This window comes from Patiria miniata, unplaced genomic scaffold (assembly GCF_015706575.1).
Source record: "Patiria miniata isolate m_02_andy unplaced genomic scaffold, ASM1570657v1 HiC_scaffold_29, whole genome shotgun sequence".
NCBI classification, from domain to species: Eukaryota; Metazoa; Echinodermata; class Asteroidea; order Valvatida; family Asterinidae; genus Patiria; species Patiria miniata.
In genome coordinates this window covers 5,625,693-5,651,202 of record NW_024037068.1, presented here as the reverse complement: position 1 = coordinate 5,651,202, position 25,510 = coordinate 5,625,693, and the positions used below count along the sequence as shown (strand labels likewise).

Below are 25,510 nucleotides of genomic sequence, written 5' to 3'. Positions count from 1 at the left end.
CAACAAAAGTGTTCAAAATCTAATGAAGGATACTGAACAACTTACCTGATGAAGTTTCAGCTCAGCTTCAGCTGTATATTCAGAGAAAAACAGCATTCTAGGATCTCAATTTCAAATCAAAAGTTGCTGAATTATGTTTTGAATTGTGTTGAATTGCAGCTATACGCGATGTCGCGCACTGATCCGACGAATTATAGCAACCGCGCGCGCCTGTGCGTCGTGCCAATGCTTGCGCGCGCTGCGCTGAATAACAAAACGAACTACTAATTTAAATTTTCCTACGGTGCGTCTTAAGACGCACCGTTGGAAAGGCCTTCTTTCGTTGATTACTTCAAAATGACAGCTTGCCAGAAAGATTAATTTCACAGGGAGTTTAGTTCCCTTACTATCTTTCAACCAAGTATGTTTTTCAACAATAATACGTCAGTTACTTTTTCGGATGGCTGCAAATGATGGACTATAGCTTTAAAGTTGGGCCAGCCCAACTGCACTTATACTGGACTCGGCATAGTTTTCACGGCAGAAATCGTCAAAAATGCGTCTTTTTGCCTTTTCCTCATATCCATGCCACAAATGAATGATAAGTAAATTACAAGTTAGTTTCTCTATCTGGCACTATATATGTATATACTTCATGGTTCGTAAATGCGCGCCCTCTAACATACAACACAGGATCACGTAGAAACAGCGTCCCAGCTGGAATAACTTACGTCTGGTTTTCATTATCGACATTAAGATTACGCAGACTATGCAGACTGCGCAGACAGTACGCGGAATCATTGGCAAAGTTGAACCGGATACAACTTTGCCGATCATCTGCCAGGTAGTTTGCGTCTGTCTGAGTTGTCGGCGACACTTCCAGAGGAAATGTTTCCATGTGTCTGCGTTGCAGTTTGGGTCCTGTTTGCGTTTCACTTTGCGTGTCTTATGCGTCAAAATGGAAACTATGCTTTTAGTTGGGAGGGTCCAAGCTTAAGATGTGACCGAGTTGAGGCTCTAATGATCAGGGGCGTAACAATGACACACTCCAAACTCCATATGTTACCTTTAGGCCCAAAAAAATAAAGTCTCCGGTTTCTGGTATGGAGCTTGCCCAAAAAGTGGTGCGGCGACGCGGCTGTTTTTTTTTTTTTTACCTGTTTTGTTTTGCTTCCAATGTATGCTGATGACTGCAAATGGTGCCCAACTAAACTTAGTGCAAATATATGGGAGTCCAGAGAGGCCATATAGGGAAGCTTATTCTCGATCATAACCCCATCTAAAAACACGTTAAAATTGTGCAGCAGCAGGATTCCAGTCAAACCAGTGAGTTTGGCGGTTTTGAGACTTTTCATCTTTTATTGAAAAAAAACTTTTACATTTTGCCGACGCGCATGGCTACGGCGATGCGCGCATACCAGAAACCAGAGACTATTTTTTTTTGGCCCTAGTGCCCCTTATTTTATGTTGACGAATTTAACCAAAAAGTTGCAACTCTGGAGGGTATCCAAGCTCCAGCATTCTAAGGGGCGTTATAAATTTATGGACTCAGAGAAGTATGTCTTCTCAACATCTGCTTCATAAGAAATCAGCATTTGCCTTCAAAATAGTGTTCTCTGGTACATGTAGTACTGGTTGAGGCATAATCAAAATGACATTTTGAACTGAAAGTAAACATTATCAAGAGGCCAAATTTTGTCCTGAACTTTCATGTGGGCACGTGTGGTCTAGCGTTGGAGCACAGGATTCATGATCGTGAGGTTGTAGGTTCAAACTTTAAAGAGTATGCGTTGTTCAAAAGCCAAACCCCTGTGTGTACTGTTGTAGTAAACTCTGTCCTTTTACGTAACTTGAAAAGCGTGATCGACTTTATTTTCAGATGATTTTATGAGAGCTCTGGAAGCAGACGCCAACGAGCGCGCAGAGAAACGCAAGAAGCGTAAAGCAGTGGCGACGGTTCTGAAAGATCAGGGGAACCAGGCATTCCAGAAAGGCGATTTCACACGAGCCGTTGAGCTCTACACGCAGGGCCTGGAGCGTCTGAAAGACCTTGTAGTGTTGTACACCAACAGGGCACAGGTAAACAAGTCTAGTCAAGTCTAGCTCCGTGCACGAACAAGGCGCTTTGTTACCACTTTCGGGAGCCCCATGGACAGGACTCGGGAAGTACACACCACTTTTATATTATGAATGTGCACAATACCATAGCGTCTTCGCTTGAGTGTCTGAAAACATACAGGGTGAGTAAAAAAAAAAAAACCCAAAGGTCAGGACTATTGTTTTATTGAAATTTCTAAATGTAGCACTTTCAAAATCTAGGATATTAAAGCTCAATTCATAAGCTTTCTTTTAGTACAAGAATCATTCAGATCACTCATTTACTCTTCAAGTTTTGGAATTTTAAACACAACCACCGTTTTAAGGTTCTGTCCACGGATCACATAAAAGGTGTGCGTTCTTTCAGCAAAACGAAAACAATTCACACACATCCCCATGTGATTTGTTTTCGTTTTGCTTGAAAGAACACTGAACTTTGTTGTGATCCGTGGACGGAACTTTAAAACGGTGGTTGTGTTGAAAATTCTTTTACTTAAAAGGTACCTGAGTGATTTGAATGATTTTTGTACTAAAAGAAAGCTGATGTATTGGGCTTTTATATCCTAAATTTTGAAAATGCTACATGCAAAACTTCCCTTAAACATTGTTCCAACATTTGGGTTTCGTTTTTTTTTACTCACTTTGTACACCTCGTGGTCTCCCCCAACTCTCCCTCTCTTCCCGTAGAGGGGGTACTTGTGCACAGAGCTTATATATATGTTGATCACTTGCCATTGAATTATTCGTCGCAACGCACACCGCAGCCACACAGCAAAAATAGAAGCCCCACTCCAAGATAAACAGAACTTCCATTGCACGGTGACTCGGTTGGTTATGCTCAGATGCTGTACATTCATAGTACCAGTTTACAACTTGCCAATCAGATGACGAGGATTTATAAAACAAATAATGAATGTTTCACTATCATGCAATGAAGCAATAATAATCGGTGGCAGATGGAATGTCCATTAACATTCCATGTGTCACCTTATGAAATTATTCTTACCATTGCACTCATAAAGATTCAAGATTTGTATAGTGAGGCCTGCAACATGTTGATGTCGACAGCACATGTTGAAACGAGCATATTTCTTAGCATATTAGATTGATATCACATTTTTCCCCTTTATATTCAAGTGTATTATATATACAGTAACAGCTTGACCTTTTTATGTAAACAGCCTTGCTAGCTTCATTTACAACGCTGCTGGGAGTTGGCTGCGTTTATGTTTTCGTGGTACTGCGCATAATAATAATAATACTAAATTGGGAGGCTAATCATCCTTACTCGCAGCTGGTAGGCTGAATTGCGAAGGACGCGGCTACAACGTGGTCGGGCTGCTGGCACGTAAAGGCGCCTATGGCTGCCGGCCATATCGACCCATATATGACCACGGAGTACAGCCTGAGATCGAAAGTGTTTGATTTTTCCGGAGGGAGGAAAACCGGAGGGCCCGGAGGAAAACCGGAGGGCCCGGAGAAAAAGCCACGTGTCACAGGAGAGAACCAACGCACAACTCTACTCACATGCGATCCGCGGCCAGGATTCGAACCGTAGTCACCTTGGTGAGAGGCGAGCGCTTTACGCACAAGCCACCCATGCCACCCTAACAAATTAGGGCAGATGATTACTCCCAGGCGACTCACATGTTGTCCTGCGAGATAAATCATCAACGCTTCATTGTTCACCATAATGCAAATTTGAATCCCCTCCTTTCACTTTGTCCCCCCCCCCCCCAAGGCTTACAACAAATTGGAAAAGTTTACAGAGGCAATGGAGGACTGCCGGACGGCCTTGCAGCTTGAAGCCAACAATGTGAAGGCGTTGGTGCACCTGGGCAAGGCCCAGCAGGGACTGAAGGATTACCAGGCAGCCGCTACGACTTACCAAGAAATCCTCAAGATTGACGAGAAACACGAGAAAATGGTCGCAGGTGGGTCGGCAGTCTTTAGGCCAAGACACAAACTTGTGAATGTGAACACGAATCTGAAGTCGTAAAACATTCAGGGCGTGTATTTAAAGGGAATATACATTTGCAAACATCAAAAAACAAAACTACGAAGTATATATGACGTACCTTACTGGAGTGTTAGTGAATGACAGTCTAAAGCATCCTGTAAAATCATGCCATCTGGTGTGCTGACATTTTCAAGACAAGTGGTATTTTTGTATCCATTTCCAACGCTGGCCGGCCGACCAGGGTTGGAAAAAACAGGATTTTTTTTCTAAATACTGCCCCAAATTTACGATGTTTAGTGAGTTCGTATTTTGTTTGCAATTGATTACACACCTATGAATGGGTACCAGCCAGCTAGACTGGTTCCCTGACCTTACAATTCCCCAATGGCTGTAAATTGCTCCTTTCATCTTTAGTGGGGTCGGGAACCAGACTAAAGGAACACGTTTGCTTTTCTTGGTTTTTCCAGCATTTATGAACACAAAACTTCAAAACAAGTCAGTGTAGCAATATTTGTCATTAAATACTGATGACCCCAAAAATCCATCCGTTTCTGGAAGTTACAGCAAAAGCAAATGTTTTATTTTCTCTTTGAAGGAGTTGAAATGTTTGCAGATCCACCATGCATATATTTGCTGTTTATTTTGTCCATTTTTCATTTTTCCGCCAATCTAACTCCTGCACTAGACTACATTGCAGCCGTGAATCTTGCCGAGTCCACGGCCAAGTCGGATATGGAGGCTGAGAGGCTGTTCAACGAGGGCGACGTCAAAGCAACAGGCGTTCATGAGATAGTAATGAAACTCAAACAACCGCACCGGCCCACAGCCTACTATGTCGGAGGAATGCGTATTTTAAGTCTCACGCTCAATGACGGTAAGCAAAAACTCTGCGATAATTTTGAAAAATAGGTACAATGTAATAATTTGTAGGTTTCTGATCCCAAATAATAATCTTGAATGTAGGTTTAAAGGGAATATACAACATTTGCAAACATCGAAAAACAAAACTACCAAATGTTTACGAAATACCTTACTAGGATGTTGGCAAATTACAGTCTAAAGCAGCCTGTAAAATTATGGCTCCTGGTGTGAAATAATTTCAAGAAAAGTGGTATTTTTGTATAAATTTCCAGCGGTGGTCGGCCGACCACCGTTGGAAAAACCTAACTATTTTTCAACAACTGCTCCAAATTTACCATTTTTTCAGTCCAAATTTTGTTTTCTATTAATGGTTACATGTTCATGAACGGGTGAAGGCCAGCTAGACTGGTTCCCTTACCCTACCATTTTCCGGGATCTATAAATTGATCCATTTCATCTTTAGTGGAGTCAGGGAACCAGACTACATGAATATTTTTGTTTTTCTTGGTTTTTCCGGCAATTTCGAACACCGTGCGCTAACAAAAGAGGGCGCCCTTTTACCTAACAACGACGTCCCATGGGCGGGACATTTAGCTGGTTGACGCGCACTGTTCCTTGTGTGTGCCAGGGGATTTGAACTATGTACACGCAGTGGTACGGCCGCGCGTCGCGGCAATATTGCAGTCAGGCAAGATGGCGTCAGTCGGTCACCTCAAACTGTCCTTCCTTTGCCGGTTTGTGCTTGTGAACGGAGCGAATACCCTGGAAAGTCATGGATGAGTTTCGGAATTTTGTTATTTTACAACTGTTCAAGTAGTCATGAAAAATTGATATTCCAAGACAAAAATGTCACTGAAAAGTCATGGAGTCATGCACAACCCATACATGTAGGTGATGATGCGTAATATTTGGCTATGACAGTCAGCCAGTTCTCTATTCTTCCTCAATATGCGTGTACATAAATATGCTCTTGTACTGGTTGCATGTTCAATGCATTTTGATGGTTATGTGGTGCACAGTGGTCTTGTGTCACACTGGATGACTGATCAAGGGGGAGGCGTCCCTTGCCTCCAGTGTGATGACTAGCCAGTGAATAGGCTCATATTAGATGCCTAAACAGCGTAGGAATTGGTCATGAAAGCCCTTCTTTTGTCCTAGAAAAATGATGGAATTTCCTTTAAAGATCCTCACATCCTGGTCTGTAATATTAAGTGGCATTTCTGTGTGCGCCGGATTTTAATTGTACCCACGCAAAACTTTTTTAAACGGGCTTTTTAAGGTTCTGGGCAATATTTTATATTTTTTTTAATGTTAATAACTTATTTTTATATCTTTCTTTTTAGTGAAGTAAATGTACATGTATTGTGTATTTTGTGTAATATTTATCCCGTCAGGGATAATAAAGTCAATTGAATTGAATTGAATTGAATTGTTGGGTTTACTCTTCTTGATCACAGCTGTTATTCCTGTGTGATGCAGGGGGTGATTGTGAGTGTTTGGCACAGATTGTGTTGAGGTTTAGCATCCACTTGGCATCACATGAATGGTGCAAGATTCGCCATTTTGAAAGGCTAGATCAATCGCACAGTACATGTACATTGCATTATGCGTAAAGTACATATGCTGTAGTATTTTGTCACGGTCAATGTCCGATTTTTCTCCCACAAGTCATTGGTACCGGTGAACCCCCAAAAAATTGAACAGAAAATGAAAGATGATGATATTCGTCTCAGACACCTTTGAGAGTTGTGAGTATTTGTTCTGTATTTCAGTAGTGGGCGTAAATATCACTGGGGTCTACAGTAATTAATTTACAAGTCTGCAACCGTAGACGTCCAATATGGTTGGCCTGTGTGGGTGACCACACCACAGCAGTAGTTGCTATGATTCAATTCTCTGTTATCTTCTCACAGACTCATCCCGCGCACAGTTCAGAACATTTGGTGGATTTGACCTACTGACAGACCACCCGATCATCCAAAAGTAAGCAAACTTGTTTTCAGTATCAATGATGAAACTACATGTAAACAGTTGTCAGGTTTACTCTGTGAAACCCTTTAAAGCTACAGTCCACCGTTTGCATCTATCCAAAAAGTAACTGACGTAATTATTGTAGAAAAACATACTTGGTTGAAAGATAGTAAGGGGACTAAACTCCCTGTGAAATTATTCTTTCTGGCAAGCTGTCATTTTGAAGAAATCAACAAAAGGAGGCCTTTCCAATGATGCGTCTGTCTAAAGACGCATCATTGTAAATTTCCGTGAGTAGTTCGTGTTTTTATTCGGCAAAGGACGCGCAAGCGTTGACACGATGCACACGCACGCGCGGTTGCTATAATTCGTCGGATCAGTGCGTGACATCGCGTAGCTGCAATCGGCTCAGTGAGAACTGTCTCGGACGCTGAATTCAGGCCCAATTCAAAACATGATTCAGCAACTTTTGATTTGAAATTGAGATCCTAGAATGCTGTTTTTCTCGAAATATACACCTGAAACTGAGCTGAAACTTCATGAGGTTAGTTGTTCAGCACCCTTCTTTAGATTTTGAGCACTTTTGTTGCTTCAAATGAACAAAATGCACAAATTACAAATGATGGACTGTACCTTTAAGGTCATTTTCAAAGTTGCGTTGCCCGTGCTCTTCAAAAAAAAATTTTTCTACATGTATATCTGTCAGTCAGTAATTCGAAATTGTCAATAACTTTTAACAATACATTTTTTTGGGTCAATGTCTCGTTCAAAAGTGAATAACTCCTGTATTACTAGTGAACTAGCAATTTAGAAAAGAAATCAATTTCTGGGAATGAGACTCAAAAATAGTATGGGGAATGCAACTTTAAAGTGGAGTTAATGATTTAAAAAATGTGCCGTTGTAATTGAACCATTCGATCAATTCCCAACAGAAAAAAATGCATTGTGTTGATTGCATTTCTTATGTTAATGCCAGTATTAACATATCAGCGAATGTCATGTGACTGTCATGTGGCAATGTCCGATTTTGCAGAAGTCTTGACGATGCAGCAGCCGGCGAGGATCTGAAGTCTGGAGCTCACGACCTCATGTGTACGACCCTTGACCTTTTCACCTCCGCTGTTATGGACAATGGTAGAGTTAGACTCACTGATCTCTATAAAAAGACTGGATAGCGGATATCCTTACACCTTTCACAGAGTAGACTTTGCATATTGACCAATTCACCCCCCGGTCTCACGAAGACGGCCGCGTATAATACGAGCGTTCTACGTGTATATTCAGCGCCCGTTGTATCAACAGTTGACGCGCATTTTGGTCACGTACACCTATAATAATGTTCTAAAAAGGACACATTTCCGTAGTGATTATTATTTCCAAAACGCCGAAAAACTGAACTGCGGCGTTAAAAAAGTAAACCACGACGTTAGAAAAATTGTAAACCTTGGTCAGTGGTGGTGGTCAAAATATAAGTCAAGTGAACCGCGATGTCACAAAAGTAATCATGCTGGCTATAAAAAGACGGCAGCTTGTCCTTTGTAGATCACCAGCCGGTCTCACCGGTCTCACCAATATGGCGTCAAATTCATTCATTGTGCGGCTCTTTATCCGCTATCCAGTCTTTATAGAGAGATCAGTGGTTAGACTGTGTCCAAACTACCTGGCTATTGCCGATTATTACACTCACAGGAAATGGGAACAGCTGCAGCCACTTCCCATAGACCCGTGTGTTATCTCCAGCCGCAGCCAAGTACATTTTTTTTTTGTAATTCGAACGCGACCCCGGCCGAGCCGTTTCTGTATTTCTGCAGTGTCCACAGTCATACACAAAGCATCGGCAGTGATGTTTTTGGGTATTGTTAGAAAAGACTCCTCCAATGAGCTCTGTGCGCCAACAAATGAGGGCGCCCTTTTACCTAGCAACGACGTCCCATGTGACGCACGTACACCAGGGGATTTATACTGTGCACACGCAGTGGTACGGCCGCACGTCGCGTCAAATAAAATTGCAGTCGGGCGAGATGGCGTCGGTCGGTCGCCCCCAACTGCACTTTGCTTGCCGGTGAGGGGGTACTTGTGAACGGAGCGGATAGTTTTGGGAGACAGGGAACGCCAATGGAAATGATCCTCTCCTCCTCCCCTGCCAGCCCTCTCCTTCCCCCATTTTTGATTTTGTTTTTCAAATGCATACCGATGCATAGAACAAACCCTTTAGTCCGGTGGTTGCCAACCCCCCCCCCCCCCCACTCCTCCCCCCTCCCCCAAGCTTTTGAAATTGTTCAAGTTGGTGTCCCCAGCTGTACCCCAGTGTTGAAAAGAAGTCACTAAGTACTGCTGTATCATAGCGGTGAATTGTAGACTCCGAGTCATGGAATTTGGTCGTAATCATAAATTTGTCGTAATCGTGGGTCTGTGCTGATGGTGTCGGCATCATGACTATTTCCATAATGCCCAATTTCATGGTTACTGCCACCAATGAATCCTACTAATTGTTTCAGAAAGTTCTGCGCCAAGGCCAAGGAACAAAAGTCTCCGGTTTCTGGTATGGAGCTTGCCCAAAAAGTGGTGCGGCGACGCGGCTTTTTTTTTTTTTTCTAAAAACACGTTAAAATTGTGCAGCAGCAGGATTCCAGTCAAACCAGTGAGTTTGGCGGTTTTGAGACATCATCTTTCATTGGAAAAAAAACTTTTTCATTTTGCCTACGCGCATGGCTACGGCGACGCGCGCGCATACCAGAAACCGGAGACTTTTTTTTTTGGCCTCTCAAGTGAGCGAAGTTGTCAAAGGGGTAAGCAAGGTATTTTTTGTGTTCTTTAGGAATAGCAAATGTTACCTAATGAGACCAATAGTAATGTTTTTGTTTTGTTTCGACAAAATGATTCTTGAGCCAGAGGTGAAGTCTATGCTTAACCCCTTAAGGACGGGTTATAATGGGGACATTCCTCCACACATAGAGCAAGTGGCCCGCATGACTGCACAGCCTTTGTGTGGTAGCGGGACTGCACAAAAGCAGCAGCTGTGGAACTACCCACTAGCCGTGTGCCACGGCATACCACAGCTGGCAACTGCATTCCAATGAGGATTAGCGGCCGCGGCCGCGGCCATGACCGCTTCCCGTGTGCATGGGGTTAAGAGGAAAATGACATTTGAAGTAAAAAAGGGAAGGATTTGATTTTTTTTTCTTGTTTACAGAGGAAAATATTGTCCATCTGACACATCTCAGTATGGTCCCCGCCCAGGTGGTCGATCTTCTGTGCAATGCTTCCAGCCAGCTCCAGTCTCGATGTGTTCGTCTCGTCTACACGTTGTCCAAGAACGAGAGGGGATGCTGCACTGTACTTCAAAACCTTGATGTGTTCAGGTGAGTGGTGTTTATCAGGCTGTCCATTTTCGAATAATTTATCATTCGTTCACTCGAAACTGAGTTTGACAGAATATTTGGATATTCGGAACTGCCAGCTGCTACTGTGTGCTGCACTGGTGCAAAGTTGCACGAAGATTGTCCTAGTCAACATTTGTGTGCGGCAATCGATATTGGGCACATGATTGTTTGCAGTATTAAGTATTTTATAACTGTAAAGGCTGAAACCCCTCCATAGTGGCTGACAGGTATAGCCGCGGACCGGTATGCCTCGTTATGCCTATGTATGCCGTCTGTGGGCAGCTGCTACTGTGCAGTGCCGTTACTGCCGCTACTGCGCAGAGGCTACTGTGCAGTGATGCATATAAGCATGTGCAGTGAGGCATAAAAACCCGGCCACAAGGGGTTAAACTAACAGGATGCGAACGATAAACCGCTGTTGACGAAAAAGTTGCCGTCAACAACAAAAGGGGCACCTGACAATAAAGCGCTGCAACTCTACGAAAAAATAACATCACATTTGTGTGTGTTTGTGAATATAGTTTTTTTCGTTTTTGAATATTCAAACCGGCAAACAGCTATTTGGATATCCGGTTCATGATCGAATATTCAAGTATTCGGGACAGCCCTAGTGTTCTTGTTTTCTTAAAGGGAATATACATCATTTGCTTTTGCTGTAATTTTTAGAAATGGATGGAATTGGGGGTTCGAAATATATAGCAAATATAGTTACACTGACTTTTTTGAGGTTTTGGGTTCGAAAATGCTATAAAAACCAAGAAAAACAATCGTTTTCCTGTAGTCTGGTTCCCTGACTCCATATAAGAAGAAACAGAGCAGTTTACATACATTAGGGAATTTAAGGTCAGGGAACCAGTCGAGCTGGCTCGTACCCGTTCATAGGTGTGTAATCGATTTCAAACAAGTGCAATGGTCAATTGGGGCCAGTATTTGAAAAAAAGCCAGTTTTTTCCAACGCTGGTCGGCTGACCAGCGTTGGAAATTGATACAAAAATACCACTTTTCTTGAAAATGACAGTATACCAGGTGCCATGATTTTACAGGATGCTTTACACTGTCATTCACTAACAGTCCAGCAAGGTATTTCCAAATGATTTCCAAACTTATTTTTTGATGTTTGCAAATGTTGTATTTTCCCTTTAAGTTTATAAAATGTCATGGCACACTTCCTGTGGGAAATCACGTACACAATTTGTGTATGTGATATCCCACAGGGAGTGTGCTATGACTTTGTACGTACAGTGCGTACAGTGTGAAACGCTTCTATCGTTGGTACCCACGCTAGTATTTTGACCATGTTTTCACACATGAGTGGGAGCAGTGAACTAGCAGACGACCAGCTGTATTCAGCACGTGGCATGCATGTGAGTTGACATTCGATTGTCATGACTGTTTTTACTGCTGTTTGTTTTTCGTGAATTTCACATCTAAAGAACAGAGGTATAACGAAAGAATTGTTGACTGCTGTGATGTGAGATATTGCGTTTTGAACACCCAAGGGGCCATAGCACCCTCAGCGAACCCCTCGGAAAACGTCATATCTCACATCACAGCAGTCAACAGTTGTCAAATGAAATTTTGCGAAAGTGGCTTTGCTGTACTGATGAGCCTGTGCAAAGAGGCAAAGGGGTCGTGTACGTTCAGATGAAAAACTCTGCGCTAGCTCGCACGTATATATAAGAAAATGACAGGAGTGGGGTTTGAACCTGCTACCTCCGGAATGTCGTTCGGGTGCTCGGACAAAGGAGCTATCCAGCCCTATGTTGGCAGTTCCCCATTTTGTCAATATCTTTGTTAAAGGGAAAATACAACATTTGCAAACATCAAAAAATAAAACTACCAAATTATTTTGAAATACCTTGCTGGACGGTTAGTGAATAACAGTCTAAAGCATCCTGTAAACTCATGGCACCTAAAACACAGTCATTTTCAAGAAAAGTGGTATTTTCGTTTCAATTTCCAACAATGGTCGGCCGACCAGCATTGGAAAAAACTCGCTTATTTCAAATGCTGGCCCCAATTAACCATTTTAGTTTGTTGTTTGCGATCGATTACACACCTCTGAACGGATACAAGCCAGCTAGACTGGTTCCCTGACCTTACCATGCTTACAATTCCCCAACGTCTATAAATTGCTCCGTTTCATTTAAAATGGAGTCAGGGAACCAGACACAGAAAAATGATTGTTTTTCTTGGTTTTTATAGCATCTACGAACCCAAAATGTCAAAAAAGTCAGTGTAACAATATTTTCTATATATTTCCAACCCCCCAAATTCATCCGTTTCTGAAAATTACCTCAAAAGCAAATGATGTATATTCCCTTTAAAGGGGCACAAGTCAGAAGCCATAAACCCGTATGCAGGGATCACGCCCAAAGTCAAGATGCTAGTAATGCTGCAAACCTGGGAAACCAGCAAACGGGGATCACTCAAAGAGTCGCATAATACCATCTTTGGTCATGCAGTGGGTCTATAGAAATCCAAGCACACTATCACTGCTATCATGGAAGCCCCCTTCAGTGGTGAAAGCGTTGTGCTAGCTGTTGTACAGATAATCAATCATGAGGCAGTTACTTTGTACAGCGGCATTCACAACGGTCTCTCCATTGAAGGGGGCCCCGTGAGTGTATGTAGCACACGTACCTGTATTTGTCTAAAAGGTGGCCAATTAACCCTAACTCCCTAGGCCTTTTTGCAAGGATGTAGCCTCAATCCTCCAAAACCTCATGGAAAAATAGCATATAGCCTCAACCCTGCAAATTCCTCCGCTATTTCTTGAATATGGTCCATGGAGGGGTGACCACTGCCTAAATCCTGCAAAATCCTCCGGCTATGACTGTCAATAGGCTGAGGCAGAGGCAGTGACATCCTGGAGCAGTGCGGAGGATGTCAAGTATAATCAAGGACTAAATTTATGCACGGCTGAGCATAAACAACACAAGGTCCGGCCCAAGACCTTGACACCGTGCGTACTCCGAAATCAGCAACCCACTTTTGCCATGTAACCTCAATCCTGCAAAGTCCTCCAATTTGCAAAAAAGGATTTTGGAGGATTCAGGGCGGTTAGGGTTAAAGCTTCACAGCTCATTATTTAAAAGAGTGTGGTATATTCCCTTCTGGTCATGTTCAGGTTATTGACAGCCTTGCTGACATTCCTACGTGATCCTAGGGCAGACTCCATCGGTGCTATTGCTGCTGATCTGCTTGGACAAATACAAAATGAAAGGTAAATGAGTACAACTTTGATAATTGATTATTTCTGTTCACTTGTCGGCAATTCCAGCATTGGGAAAGAAAGTGTAATGTCCTTGACAGAGCCAATTAACCACGATACACACCTATGCAAACATATATTCTTGTTCAAAGTTGTCCCTCCAGTCAAAATCAATCAAGTGACTGTTTTTAACAGTTAAGAGCTCCCAGCCTACATGAAGCAGGATTGACTGGCTGTGACTGTTTTATGTTACTTGATACAGCTATGCCTTTGATTGTAGGTGATTGAAAAGCCAGCATGTGCCTTCCACTTGCTCGCTTTTGTCTGTCGACCGAATTTGACTAGTCACAGTGCTTGCTTGAAATATATGATCTCACTGATTGTGACTTAAGCCTGTGTAAGGCCACAAAAAAAAGTCTCCGGTTTCTGGTATGCGCGCGCGTTGCCGTAGCCATGCGCATTGGCAAAATGAAAAAGTTTTTTTTTCATTGAAAGATGATGTCTCAAAACCGCCAAACTCACTGATTTGACTGGAATCCTGCTGCTGCACAATTTTAACGTGTTTTTAGATTGGGGCTATGGTCGAGAATAAGCTTTATGTGGCCTCTCTGGACTCCCATATATTTGCACTAAGTTTAGTCGAGGACCATTTGCAGTCATCAGCCGACATTTGAAGCCAAAAAATCAGGTAAAAAAAAAAAAAAAAAGCCGCGTCGCCGCACCACTTTTTGGGCAAGCTCCATACCAGAAACCGGAGACTTTTTTTTTTGGCCTAAAAGGCATGGCAGGGAAGAAGATTGATTTTTTTTGACTGTCTGTGACTATTCAGACAGCAGGAGGGTTGCTTGTTCAGATATATTATCCAAACGTCATAGTCTGTAATCTCTTTGATCATTACTACTACATGATGGATGTGTAAGATTAAACAAAGAAAATGTTCAGGTTTATTCACTAAATTCTTAAAAGCCCCATAACGAACAGTACATGTACATAACGCTGGAATTACCCTGATGCATTTGTGGCACTGATCTCTATATAAAGACTGGATAGCGGATATCCATACAGCATTCACACAGTAGACTTTGCATATTGACCAATTCGCCCCCAGTCTCACGAAGATGGCTGCGTATAAAACGAACGTTCAGCGAGTAAATACGCGCGCGTTGTATCAATAGTTGACGCGCACTTTAGTCACGTACACATATTATGATGTTCTAAAAGGGACACATTTCCTTAGTGATTATTATTTCCAAAACGCCGAAAAAGTAAACCACGTCTGTAGAAAATTAGTAACCTTGGTCAGTGGTGGTGGTCAAAATATAAGTCAAGTGAACCGCGATGTTACAAAAGAAATCATGCTGTCTATGAAGACGGCGACTTGTCCTGTGTAGATCACCAGCCGGTCTCACCGGTCTCACCAATATGGCGTCAAATTCATTCATTGTGCGGCTCTCTATTTGCTATCCAGTCTTTATATAGAGATCAGTGATTTGTGGGTAAAGAATCCTTGTGTGACCTTAACGCATTATCACCTGTACTATATTAAATTACATTGTGTTTATTCACTGAAGAATCAATCAAACCAGTAAGTGCTCAGTCGGTTTGGGGCGCTACAGTGTGTAATAGGGCAGGGCAGTTTGGGGCGCTACAATGACTAAATGGTTAAAGGGCACATCGTCCTGAAATCGCTGACTTTTATGTTGGAAATTGTTTACTTATCCTATTTCAAAGGTCTGGTTAAAAGGAAACTTACATATTGTCGCAGTGTTCCTGAAAAAAAAGATAAAAAACTTGGTTGTTTACTTCTGGCGGTGGACATTTTGTAGCACGTGCGTATGTCTCGTGTGTGTGTGTGTACACAGTAATGTAGGCCAACCAATACACACAATACCAATGCACTAAATGATGTTTCCGGCACGTTCGCAGCATGTGATGCACTGGTGCAACATGTGCGACTGGAATCACGAGTGGCACCCGTACAGCTCAATTTTTCTGAGTCAAAATGTTGACCCCTGAAATTGGTTTTTCGCAAGAATAACACAGTACAAAACGTCAAATTTTTAAAGGATGGTTGTGTGGACATTTACATTCTACTTTTGACTGCTCTTTCCAATAAATAGCATTTTCATTTCAAACACATTTCGATCATCAATCGAATATTGGAATAGATTTTTGCCGCTTTGAATATTCAAAAACCAATAAATTACGCACATACACACACGACTGTGATGTTTATACATGTACTTCTGTACTTTATCATAAAGTTGCGGTGTTTTATTTGTCAGGCGCCACCTTTTTTGTTGATGGTAACTTTTTAGTCGATGGCGGTTCATTGTTTCTATCCTTTTAGCAGGTTAAACATTACATGACATTTATAAAATACTTACTGCAAAAGACTCCATATCGATCACCGCACGCACATTTTAATAAGCCTTTTCGGAGTTCCAACTGCGCGCATTCGTAACCTGTGACAACGCACATTGTTTTACTCAAATGCCCTTTGACAGTACCCACAAATAATGCACAAACAGCCTTTTTGTAAAGTCAGTGGCACGATGATGTCAAAGGCCATTTGAGACAAACAATGCGCGTTGTCACAGGTTATGAATGCGCAGTTGGAACTCCGAAAAGGCTTATTGGTGCACTCTGCATGCAGCTTTTGACTAGCCCAGCATGCACTTGCAGCTGGCAGTTTCGAATATCCGAATATTCGGTCAAACACGTTTTCGAGTAATCAAATACTAAATTATTCGAAAGTGGACAGCCCTAACCTAAACTTGTTTAATTTTCTTGTAAACATCCCAGGTTTGTTCCAAGGTTCTCGGCCACAGTTGGGGACTTCGAAGAGTTGAATTCTGCCTTTGAAAAACTCCTGGTATGAGCATTGCTAATATATTCTATTGGATTATTAAACAAAAGCAAATAAATAAATAGAAAGAGAAACAAACAATGAAAATGTAGCCATGTGATGGCTTAATGATGGCTTAACTGCCATAACTTGTGATGACATTTGATGACTTGTGATGACTTATGATGACTTGTGATGACATTTGATGACTTGTGATGACTTATGATGACTTGTGATGACCTTGTGATAACTTGTGATGACTCGTGATGTCCTAGCTGTGATGACTTCTGGTGACTTTTGACAGACTTGTGATGGACTTGTGATGACTTTTGATGACTTGTGATGACTTGGTAACTGGACTGCCACTCTGCTAGATGTGATTGCTGCTGGCACATTTTGTAGTTTTCTTCTCCACACATTTTGTAGTTTTCTTCACAATTATTAAAAGTAACAAATTAAAAAAAAGGAGAACTATTTTCTTCCCCAAACAATTCACAGTTAAAGAATGCCAAGATACACCAGGCTGCTTTACTTCAGAGCGTACGCACCATATTCGCCCTGACCAAAGAGAAGTACGTTAGAAACAAGATGAGAACAAAGAATGTGATTGCAGCTGTTGTCTGCACAATGGTGAGTGGTACACGCGTCGGTGTTCTATAGAGGAAAAATTGCCATCTTAGATCTGTTCTCACACGCTGTGAATTTGTAATATCGTAGTTCTCCTAGTTCACATTTTTTCCACCACGGTTCACAGTGTTTCGAACGTCGTGTGTTACTTGTTGAATGCTGCAGTTCAAATTGTGAGACGGAAAGTGACAATGTTTTGATGCGAACAAAAAAAAAAAAACGCGTCAAATCTAGATGCAGCGCATGCTGCATGTACGCGTTCAATCGATGGCCATTTTTGGAAGACTAAGTGGCTAAATGGTCAAAAAGCAATATCTTCCAATATATTGAACATTCTGTTGTATCGCTCGTGCATGTAGACATGTGGGAATAACTTGAGGTTTACTAATTTATTTATTTTTAAGGAGAGATTAATCAAAAACCAATCTGGACCCTTGAATGAGATGATTCTTGTCGATCTGACTGGACTGTTGATGAATATTTTTGCCGAGAGCTGTCCGTCTGAAGGAATGCACAAGGAGCTGAAGTCACTCTTTGGAATGATGATGCAACTTCTCAAGAGCGAAAATACGGACATGAGACAGGTAATAAGACAGTATGACATGGTTTTGCATATTGAAATGTAATGAGGCATTATCGGTTGTCCCACGAATGCAAGTGGAACACAGATGAATGCAGTGCATCTGTGTCCCGGATAAGCCACAAGGCCGAAGGCCGAGTGGCATATATGGAACAAAGTAGGATGACAAATTTATCGTCAAACAAACTTGATGCACAGTAAAGCTGGAACAGTAGGCAGTTATCAGTGATTCATGCAGTGTGCAGTACGGAGTGGAGTGCTGTGGCCTCGTGGTTAAGGGCACTGATTCATGGTCTGTGGGTAAAGCTGCAGGTCGTGGGTTGGAGTCCTGGCGGGGTCATGGTGCGTGTGTCCTTGAGCAAGGCACTTTGTCACTCATTGCTTCTCTCCACCCAGGAGTAAATGGGTACCTATGAGGGCAGTGATGGTTATTGTGCTTGAATTAGCTTCCTTGCGCCTAACAGGCAGCATCGAGCTGTATACTCCCCAGGGAGCTGAGATGGTATATGGAATGTTTAATTGGCCCAATGATTAGGGGTAATAATAATGTAAAGCGCTTTGATCTTAGTTAAAAGCGCCATATAAGAACCTGTTATTATTATTATTATTATCATGCTTTATGGGATAATACCACACTATTGTTGCCATGGATCTACCAATCAGGATGGATGATTCAAGTTTGCTAAAAGATCATATTTATAATTACTCATCTTGTAGTCTTACTCATCTTGGAGTCAACACCCTTTTGAGTCCGATGCCTTATAGGTCCGACGCGATCATAAGTCCGAAAGTTCGGACATATGAGGCGTCGGACCCATGAGGCGTTGGACTTATGATATGGCCCCGTCCCACAAATACAAGTGGAACAACAGACGAATGCAGTGCATATTTGTCCCATAAATATATGGATACCGGAGCACAAGTAGAATGACAAATTTATCATCAAACAAACGTGATACACAGTAAAGCTGGAACGCGTAGGTAGTTATCCTATTAAAGTGTTCGTGGAGAAGGAAAAGCGTGAAGAGTAATATGCAGTGTGCAATACAGATCGTGCTTTATGGGATAATGCTATTATTATTATTATTATTATTATTATTAATCATTTCTGGTAATGAAACCAAGGATTCCTCAAAAGCGCCCTTGGCACTGTAGCTCGCAAGCCTGAAGAAACCTGTGGAGAGAAGACAATGAGAAGAAGTTACAGTTTTAGAGGTGGGAGGAAAACCCCAGAAGAATATTCTGGGGAAAACCCACAAAATCAGGTAGGGACTGAAAACCCAATCCACATATTGGCCCAGGCGGGATTCGAACCCGGGTCACAGTGGTGGAAGGCGAGGAAAGTACCGCTACGCCAACCTGACTCCCCAATACCTCACTATTGTTGCCATGGATTTACCAATCAGGATAGATGATTCAAGTTTGCTAAAAGGTCATATTTATAATTACTCACCTTGTAGTCTTATATAATCATCTTGTAGTCAACACCCTTTTGAGTCCATACTTTCTGGTGTGGCATCTCTTTTTTTTTGGTGGTTTTTCTTTTTAATTCTCCCTGTTTTTTTTTCAGAGAGCTATTGGTCTGCTTAGCCGAACGTTGCCAAATACCAGTGAAAGTGTAATAGATGTAACCAAGCAAAATGTCATACCACAAATCATCGATGTGATGAAGGTAAATATTGTTCACCACGGAACTAGTCAGTTCTAAGTTCCCTGGGACATTTTGTTGGGAACCGTGCAGGGAACTAGTTGCAAATTCTTTGAACTGAAACTGCATCGAGCCTCAAAAGTAATAGTGGCGGGTTGTACATGTAGACTACCTTCCTTAATTCTGCTACGACCGTTTTGAAGGACTAATATGAAGGTCATGCTTAGTAATGTACTACAAACAGTACAACTGTAATAAACCAGTTCAACACTTTAACAATCCAGTTTTCACTCTGGCCAATAATTATCAGCAATCAAATATTTGGCTATAAACAAGGAGCAAGTTCGGGGTGAGGACCGGACCATTTGTTGATGACTAGTAGTCGATGTGTGACATAGCTTTAAGCTGTCTGGTTCTGGCCCCCAGCTATGTATTATGATGTACGCGTGGCTATTGGTAACCAGCGATGGAACTGAGCCCCGTTTCCAAATAGTTAACTTGAGTTGTTCAACAATCCTTCAAGAGAATTTAGTCAAATTACTGTTAAAGGGAATATACAACATTTGCAAACATCGAAAAATAAAACTACCAAGTTTTTACAAAATACCTTACTGGGATGTTGGTAAATGACAGTCTAAAGCATCCTGTAAAATTATGGCACCTGGTGTGAAGTCATTTTCAAGAAAATTGTATTTTTGTATACATTTCCAGCGGTGGTCAGTCGACCAAAAACTGTTTTTCATTTACTGCTCCAAATTTACCTTTGTTTCAGTTCAAATTTTGTTTGCTATTTGTTACATGTTCATTAACGGGTGCAGAGCAATTTTCTGGCATCAATAAATTGATCCATTTTATCTTAGGTGGAGTCAGGGAACCAGACTACTTGAACCTTTTTGTTTTTCTTGGTTTTTCCAGCATTTTCGAACACATAGTTTCAAACATATCAGTGTAACAATATTTGATCTATTATACTAACCCCTCAAATAGTTCATTTCTGAAAATTACAGCAAAAGCCAATGATGTACATTCCCTTTAACTTTAGTCCACACTTGAACTTGCTCCTACATGTCAAACCATCTTTGTGTGCATTTTTCTAGAGTGATGGAGACAGGTGCAGTCAGTATGCCCTGAAGTGCCTGGCTGTGCTGACACAGAGGAGCGAGAAAGCAAAGAAGGAGCTGGTTAAAACTGATCAAGGTAAAGACTTGAAACTTCAAAACTGTAAAAGCATTTTTAGCGTTGGAATTCTTTGACTCATCTTTAGAAAAGACACTATAACTTTTTTCTCTATATTGTTGATAGAACTTTGTATTGTCTCGTTCCCAAGAAAAAGAACCTCAGAACATTAACCGTTCCTGAAAATGTGGGAGCCTCTCATCTCTGTTACTTTTAAGACCTCAGAACCTCCTTTTTTCACAACTCTGAACCTCTTGTTCTTCTCAGAATCCTAAAAACCTCAGAATATTTGGTGCGTCTGTGAACCTCAGTACGTCTCTGAACCTCAGTGCAGCTTGTTCTTCTGAGAACATGTGGTTCTTCTTAGAACCTCAGCACATGTAGTTCTTCCCCGAACCTCAGAAAGTCTGGTACTTCTCAGAACCACTATGAATCTCTCAGATCCTGAAATTTGTCAATACATCGGCCCTTTTTCAGAACCTCAGAATCTGAGAATCTCTGGTTCTCAGGAGCTCATCATCCTCACCAGAGTTATACAAGATGTTTAATTTGGTGGCTTGACGCTGTGAAACTCTGTCCCTCCTGCTTGGCAGTCTTGAGATAGCCTCACAGGGCCCTCAACTGCTCTTGCACAGATCCAGAACAAAAGTCTTCAACTCCTCTTTTTTTTTTTTATTTATCATCAGAACTGCAAACCATCCGTGAGCAGTTGACAGGAGACAGCGGCATTTCCATTGCCAACGCCGCGCTGATCATTGGGCATTGCACCCAGGTACCAGGGCTCAGTGCATCTCTTGTTAGTTCCGACATCATCAAGACATTGTTGTCAAATACGGACACAACGGGTGACGCGGTGAAGGAGAACTGCGCCATTGCTCTGGCCAAACTTGCCACGACAGACGAAAGGTGAAAATATCAGCTGAATATCTTTAAGGCCAAAAAAAAAGGTCTCCGGTTTCTGGTAGGCACGCGCCTATTTATTTTTTTCAATGTAAGATGATGTCTCAAAACTGCTAAACTCACTGGTTTGACTGGAATCCTGCTGCTGCACAATTTTAACGTGTTTTTAGATGGGGTTACAATCGAGTATAAGCTTTATGTGGCCTCTCTTGACTCCCATATATTTTGCACTAAATTTATAGTGCAGTCATCAGCCGACATGAGAAGAAAAAAAAAGTAAAAAAAAAAGCCGCGTCGCCGCACCACTTTTGGGGCAGCAAGCTCCATACCAGAAACCAGAGACTTTTGGGGGGCCTAAGATGTACTGCCTGTCATATTTTGTTGCTTTACCCTGAAAAATAGATGTTTCCTTTTGGATGTGAGAAAAAGAAACACCAAACAAATCAGCCTGTGTTTAGTTTAGGAAAAGTCACTCCAGGTATAGGGGTGTGAATTCACGGGTAGTACAGGAACAGCGTAAGCGATTGAAAAAAAAAAAAAACACAGGTATCCGGGTACCCGTTTAAGAAACCCAATGCCAAACATGCGAAAATTCACATCTCGGAAGTTGCTGTTGAGATTGTTTACAAAGGTCCGCATGATATCTGTGCATCAATACAGCCAGACACCGGTACGAGTGTGTACAGTGAGCTTTATAGCTTTACGGTGTAAACTGCAGCTTTCGCAAGTGTCATTAATATGAAATATGTTTTGTTTTCCCATATGGCCTGGTTATTATTTTGAAAATTCCCCACAAATGACTTCAAAACCTTTCTTTTTTATTGTCTTAAAAGTAACTAAGTCAATTGTAAAGTTGGTTACGGGTACCCGATCCTACAATCTGGAACTGGTTCATGACATTAAATGTCGGGTACTCGGGTACCCTGTTCCGATGCAGGGCCCTATCCAGGTGTGAGATTTGGGGTGAAGGAAACAGCCACATAATGGTTGGCAGAGGGTACGAGGGTTGCCAAAGGCCTCAGAGCTGTGTAGAGTCTATGTATGTTTGCATTAATTTGCCTTGAAGCAGCCCTTAAAAATACCCCTTTCTTGTGTGCTATATGGGTGGCATGGCTGGCTAGTTCGTAAAGCGCTCACCTCTCACCGCTTTGGCCCTTGTTCGTTCCCGGCTAGAACCACATGTGAGTAGAGTTGTGTGATGGTTCTCTCCTCTGCCATGAGAGGTTTTCTCCGGGCCCTCAGGTTTTCCTCCCTCCAAAAAATCGAACACTTGAAAAATACCCCTTTTTTGTTCTATATGGGTGGCATGGGTGGCTAGTTCGTAAAGCGCTCACCTCTCACCGCTGTGGCCCTTGTTCGTTTCCGGCTAGGACCACATGTGAGTAGAGTTGTGCGATGGTTCTCTCCTCTGCCATGAGAGGTTTTCTCCGGGCCCTCAGGTTTTCCTCCCTCCAAAAAATCGAACACTTTTGATCTCTGGCTGTGCTCCATAGTCATTTGTGGGTCGTATGGCTTGCTGTCAAAGGTGCCTTTAAATGCCTATGGCTTGACCACGATGTAGCCGTGCCCGTCGCAATTCAGCTTCTCAGCTGCGAGTCAGGATGATTAGCTTCCCAAATTATCACTATTATTTTATTCTATAATTTTTAAAGGTCTTGTAGTGATTTGCTACATAAATATGAACACAACAACTCCCCTATAGTTCGTCTTTTGGACACCGACGACGAAGACCAAGCGAGTAAGGTAATACGTGTGTAGTAGCTGTCCAATGGGGGCGAGCACACGCAGAGCCCGTGGGGGCGAGTTGGCCCGGAAAAAATGCCTCTCAATTTCGCGAGAAAGTGTCTCCCTCAAACGAGGTGAGTTCTCTCAAGGATCGTCGACTGCACGATCCAAAAAATGTAGAACAAAAATTGGATACAAACTGTACAAATGCTGATACTTTCAGCTAGTTCCGAGCTGGCAAAATCACGGAGAAAGTTCCGATTAACTGCGAATGACTTTCACCACGCAGTGACACGAGAACAAGAAGAATGGCTGAACGAGCACGCTCATTAGCATAAGGTCAAAGTTGAAAAGGGCACCACAGTCTCAAACACCTTAACCGGAAACCTCAAGAACTCCAGATTTCAAAAGAGTTTTTTTAAAGATCTTGGAATCAGAAAAAAAGATCGACAAAAAGCCTGAAATCGGACAATTTTTTACAAATCTCACCCCAGTCACTTAGGCAGTCATGAGTTGGTCAGTCTGTCAGTCAGTCAGTCCGACAAGTACAAAGAGGACTATAGATTGGCCCTTGTGAGACAGGCAAAAATCAAACGGACATTTTCAAATTGAATAAACAATTTCATATGATCTGTTTTTCATGTAAATTCAAAGTTAATATCCTAATTTTTTTTTTTTTCCCCTCAGACATCTTGAAAGATTGAGAGAACTCGGCGGCATCGGTATTCTGCATTCCTGCATGAAATACGTCAAACAGTGAGCACAGTGTCACCGCAGTGTCACCACAGTGAGATACTATCAACAGTCAACCCAACTAAGGGGATCAAGAATCAGTAAGTAGCCAATAACAATGGCTGTTAAAAAAAAGGGCTCAACACCTGTCATGAAGTGGTAATGTATTTTTCTACATTAACCCTTACCCTACTAGACCCTCCAACGCATGCCAATATGTGCCTCAAGAAAATCTCCTATGTTTTTTGCATGGCCCTCCAATATCTGCCATGTCATTTCAAGGGTAACTGGACAGGCACTCCAATACATGCCACAGAGAACAATGAGAGTCCTCTGATAACAAAGTGAGTGCCCCCAGCTGGTCAGTATCAGGCACCCTCCAGGGCCTCCAACTCCTGCCAATTGGAGCCTTCACTGTTAAGACAAACTATCTGCCAATAAACTGCAGCTGGAGGGCATTGGCATAACCAACTGACATGCAGTAAACTACCCTCAGAGAGTAAGGGTTAAAGGTAATATACATTATTTGCTTTTGTTTTAATTTTCAAAAATGGATGGATTGAGGTGTTTCTAATTTATGGCAGATATTGCGACACTGACCTGTTTAAAGTTTTGTGTTCATAGATGTTCTTGTAGTCTCGTTCAGTGACTCTGCTTCAGATGAAACAAAGCAATGTACAGTCGAGTCTCATTAATACAAACTTGTTCGGACCTAGCCAAATTGTTTGTTATATCAGAATTTTGTATTAAGAGGAGCATCAGTCCCATTCATTGTGCACATAAATGCACAGTCGGGACTAAGGCTTTATGTTTGTTATAACCAGAATTTTGTATTAACAGAGTTTGTACTAACGAGATTGGACTGTATTGAAATGGGGAATTGTCAGGTCAGGGAACAAGACTAGCTTGCTTACACCCGTTCATGGATGTGTAACTGATTCCAAACAAAATGTGGACTAGCTACTCGTAAAGTAAATTGGGGGCAGTATTTGACAATGGTCATGATTGTTTTTACAAGGATGGTCAGCCGACCATCATTGAAAATTGATACAAAAATTCCACTTTTCTTTGAAATGACTGCACACCAAGTGTCAGGATTTAACAGAATGCTTGAGACTATTATTCACAGTCAAGACAGGATTTCATAATTATTTGGAATCGTTATTTCTTATGTTGGCAAATGTTGTATATTTCCTTTAAAGCTACATTCCATCATTTGCAGCTATCCAAAAAGTAACTGACGTAATTATTGTTGAAAAACATACTTGGTTGAAAGATACTAAGGGGACTAAACTCCCTGTGAAATTTTTCTTTCTGCCAAGCTGTCATTTTGAAGAAATCAACGAAAGAAGGCCTTTCCAACGGTGTGTCTAAAGATGCACCTTTGGCAATTTCCAACGCTTGCGCGACATCGCGAAGCTGCAATCGGCTCAGTGAGAACGCGTCTCGGAAGCTGAATTCAGGCCCAATTCAAACAAGATTCAGCAACTTTTGATTTGAAATCGAGATCCTAGAATGCTGTTTTTCTCAAAATATACAGCTGAAGCTGAGCTAAAAGTTCATCCGGTTAGTTGTTCAGCACCCTTCTTTAGATTTTGAGCACGTTTGTTGCTTCAAACACAGGTAAGCTGCCAGACCTCCCTTCATTTTTTTTTTTTTTTTTTGTAACCAAGGATTCATCTGAGTTCAGTGTTTCACTATTTGCACCTGACTTGGTAGCTTTTGTTACATATTTAATATTTTCAAACTCTGTCCACACAGCTTGCATATATGTATTCAAGGTTTATTATGTTACATATTATTTATTGT

General features: G+C 41.8%; 1 protein-coding gene across 2 annotated transcripts in view; it reads left to right on the top strand.

Annotated features, from left to right (window-relative positions):
* The window catches only part of LOC119735994 (tetratricopeptide repeat protein 12-like), a 31,442-nt gene extending 7,479 nt beyond the window's left edge, over positions 1–23,963 (top strand). Inside the window, exons 4-17 of one of the 2 annotated variants that reach the window (XM_038209978.1) lie at positions 1,859–2,058; positions 3,818–4,010; positions 4,722–4,910; positions 6,811–6,880; positions 7,902–8,002; positions 10,062–10,230; positions 13,382–13,477; positions 16,271–16,340; positions 16,812–16,943; positions 17,345–17,524; positions 19,091–19,192; positions 20,266–20,365; positions 21,031–21,250; positions 23,657–23,963. In XM_038209978.1, the coding sequence (XP_038065906.1) occupies positions 1,859–2,058; positions 3,818–4,010; positions 4,722–4,910; positions 6,811–6,880; positions 7,902–8,002; positions 10,062–10,230; positions 13,382–13,477; positions 16,271–16,340; positions 16,812–16,943; positions 17,345–17,524; positions 19,091–19,192; positions 20,266–20,365; positions 21,031–21,250; positions 23,657–23,729 (1,895 nt within the window). In that variant the 3' untranslated portion in view covers positions 23,730–23,963. The remainder of the gene's footprint in view (positions 1–1,858; positions 2,059–3,817; positions 4,011–4,721; positions 4,911–6,810; positions 6,881–7,901; positions 8,003–10,061; positions 10,231–13,381; positions 13,478–16,270; positions 16,341–16,811; positions 16,944–17,344; positions 17,525–19,090; positions 19,193–20,265; positions 20,366–21,030; positions 21,251–23,656) is intronic. The other variant, XM_038209979.1, reaches the window with a different exon arrangement.
* The last annotated feature ends 1,547 nt before the right edge of the window (positions 23,964–25,510 follow it).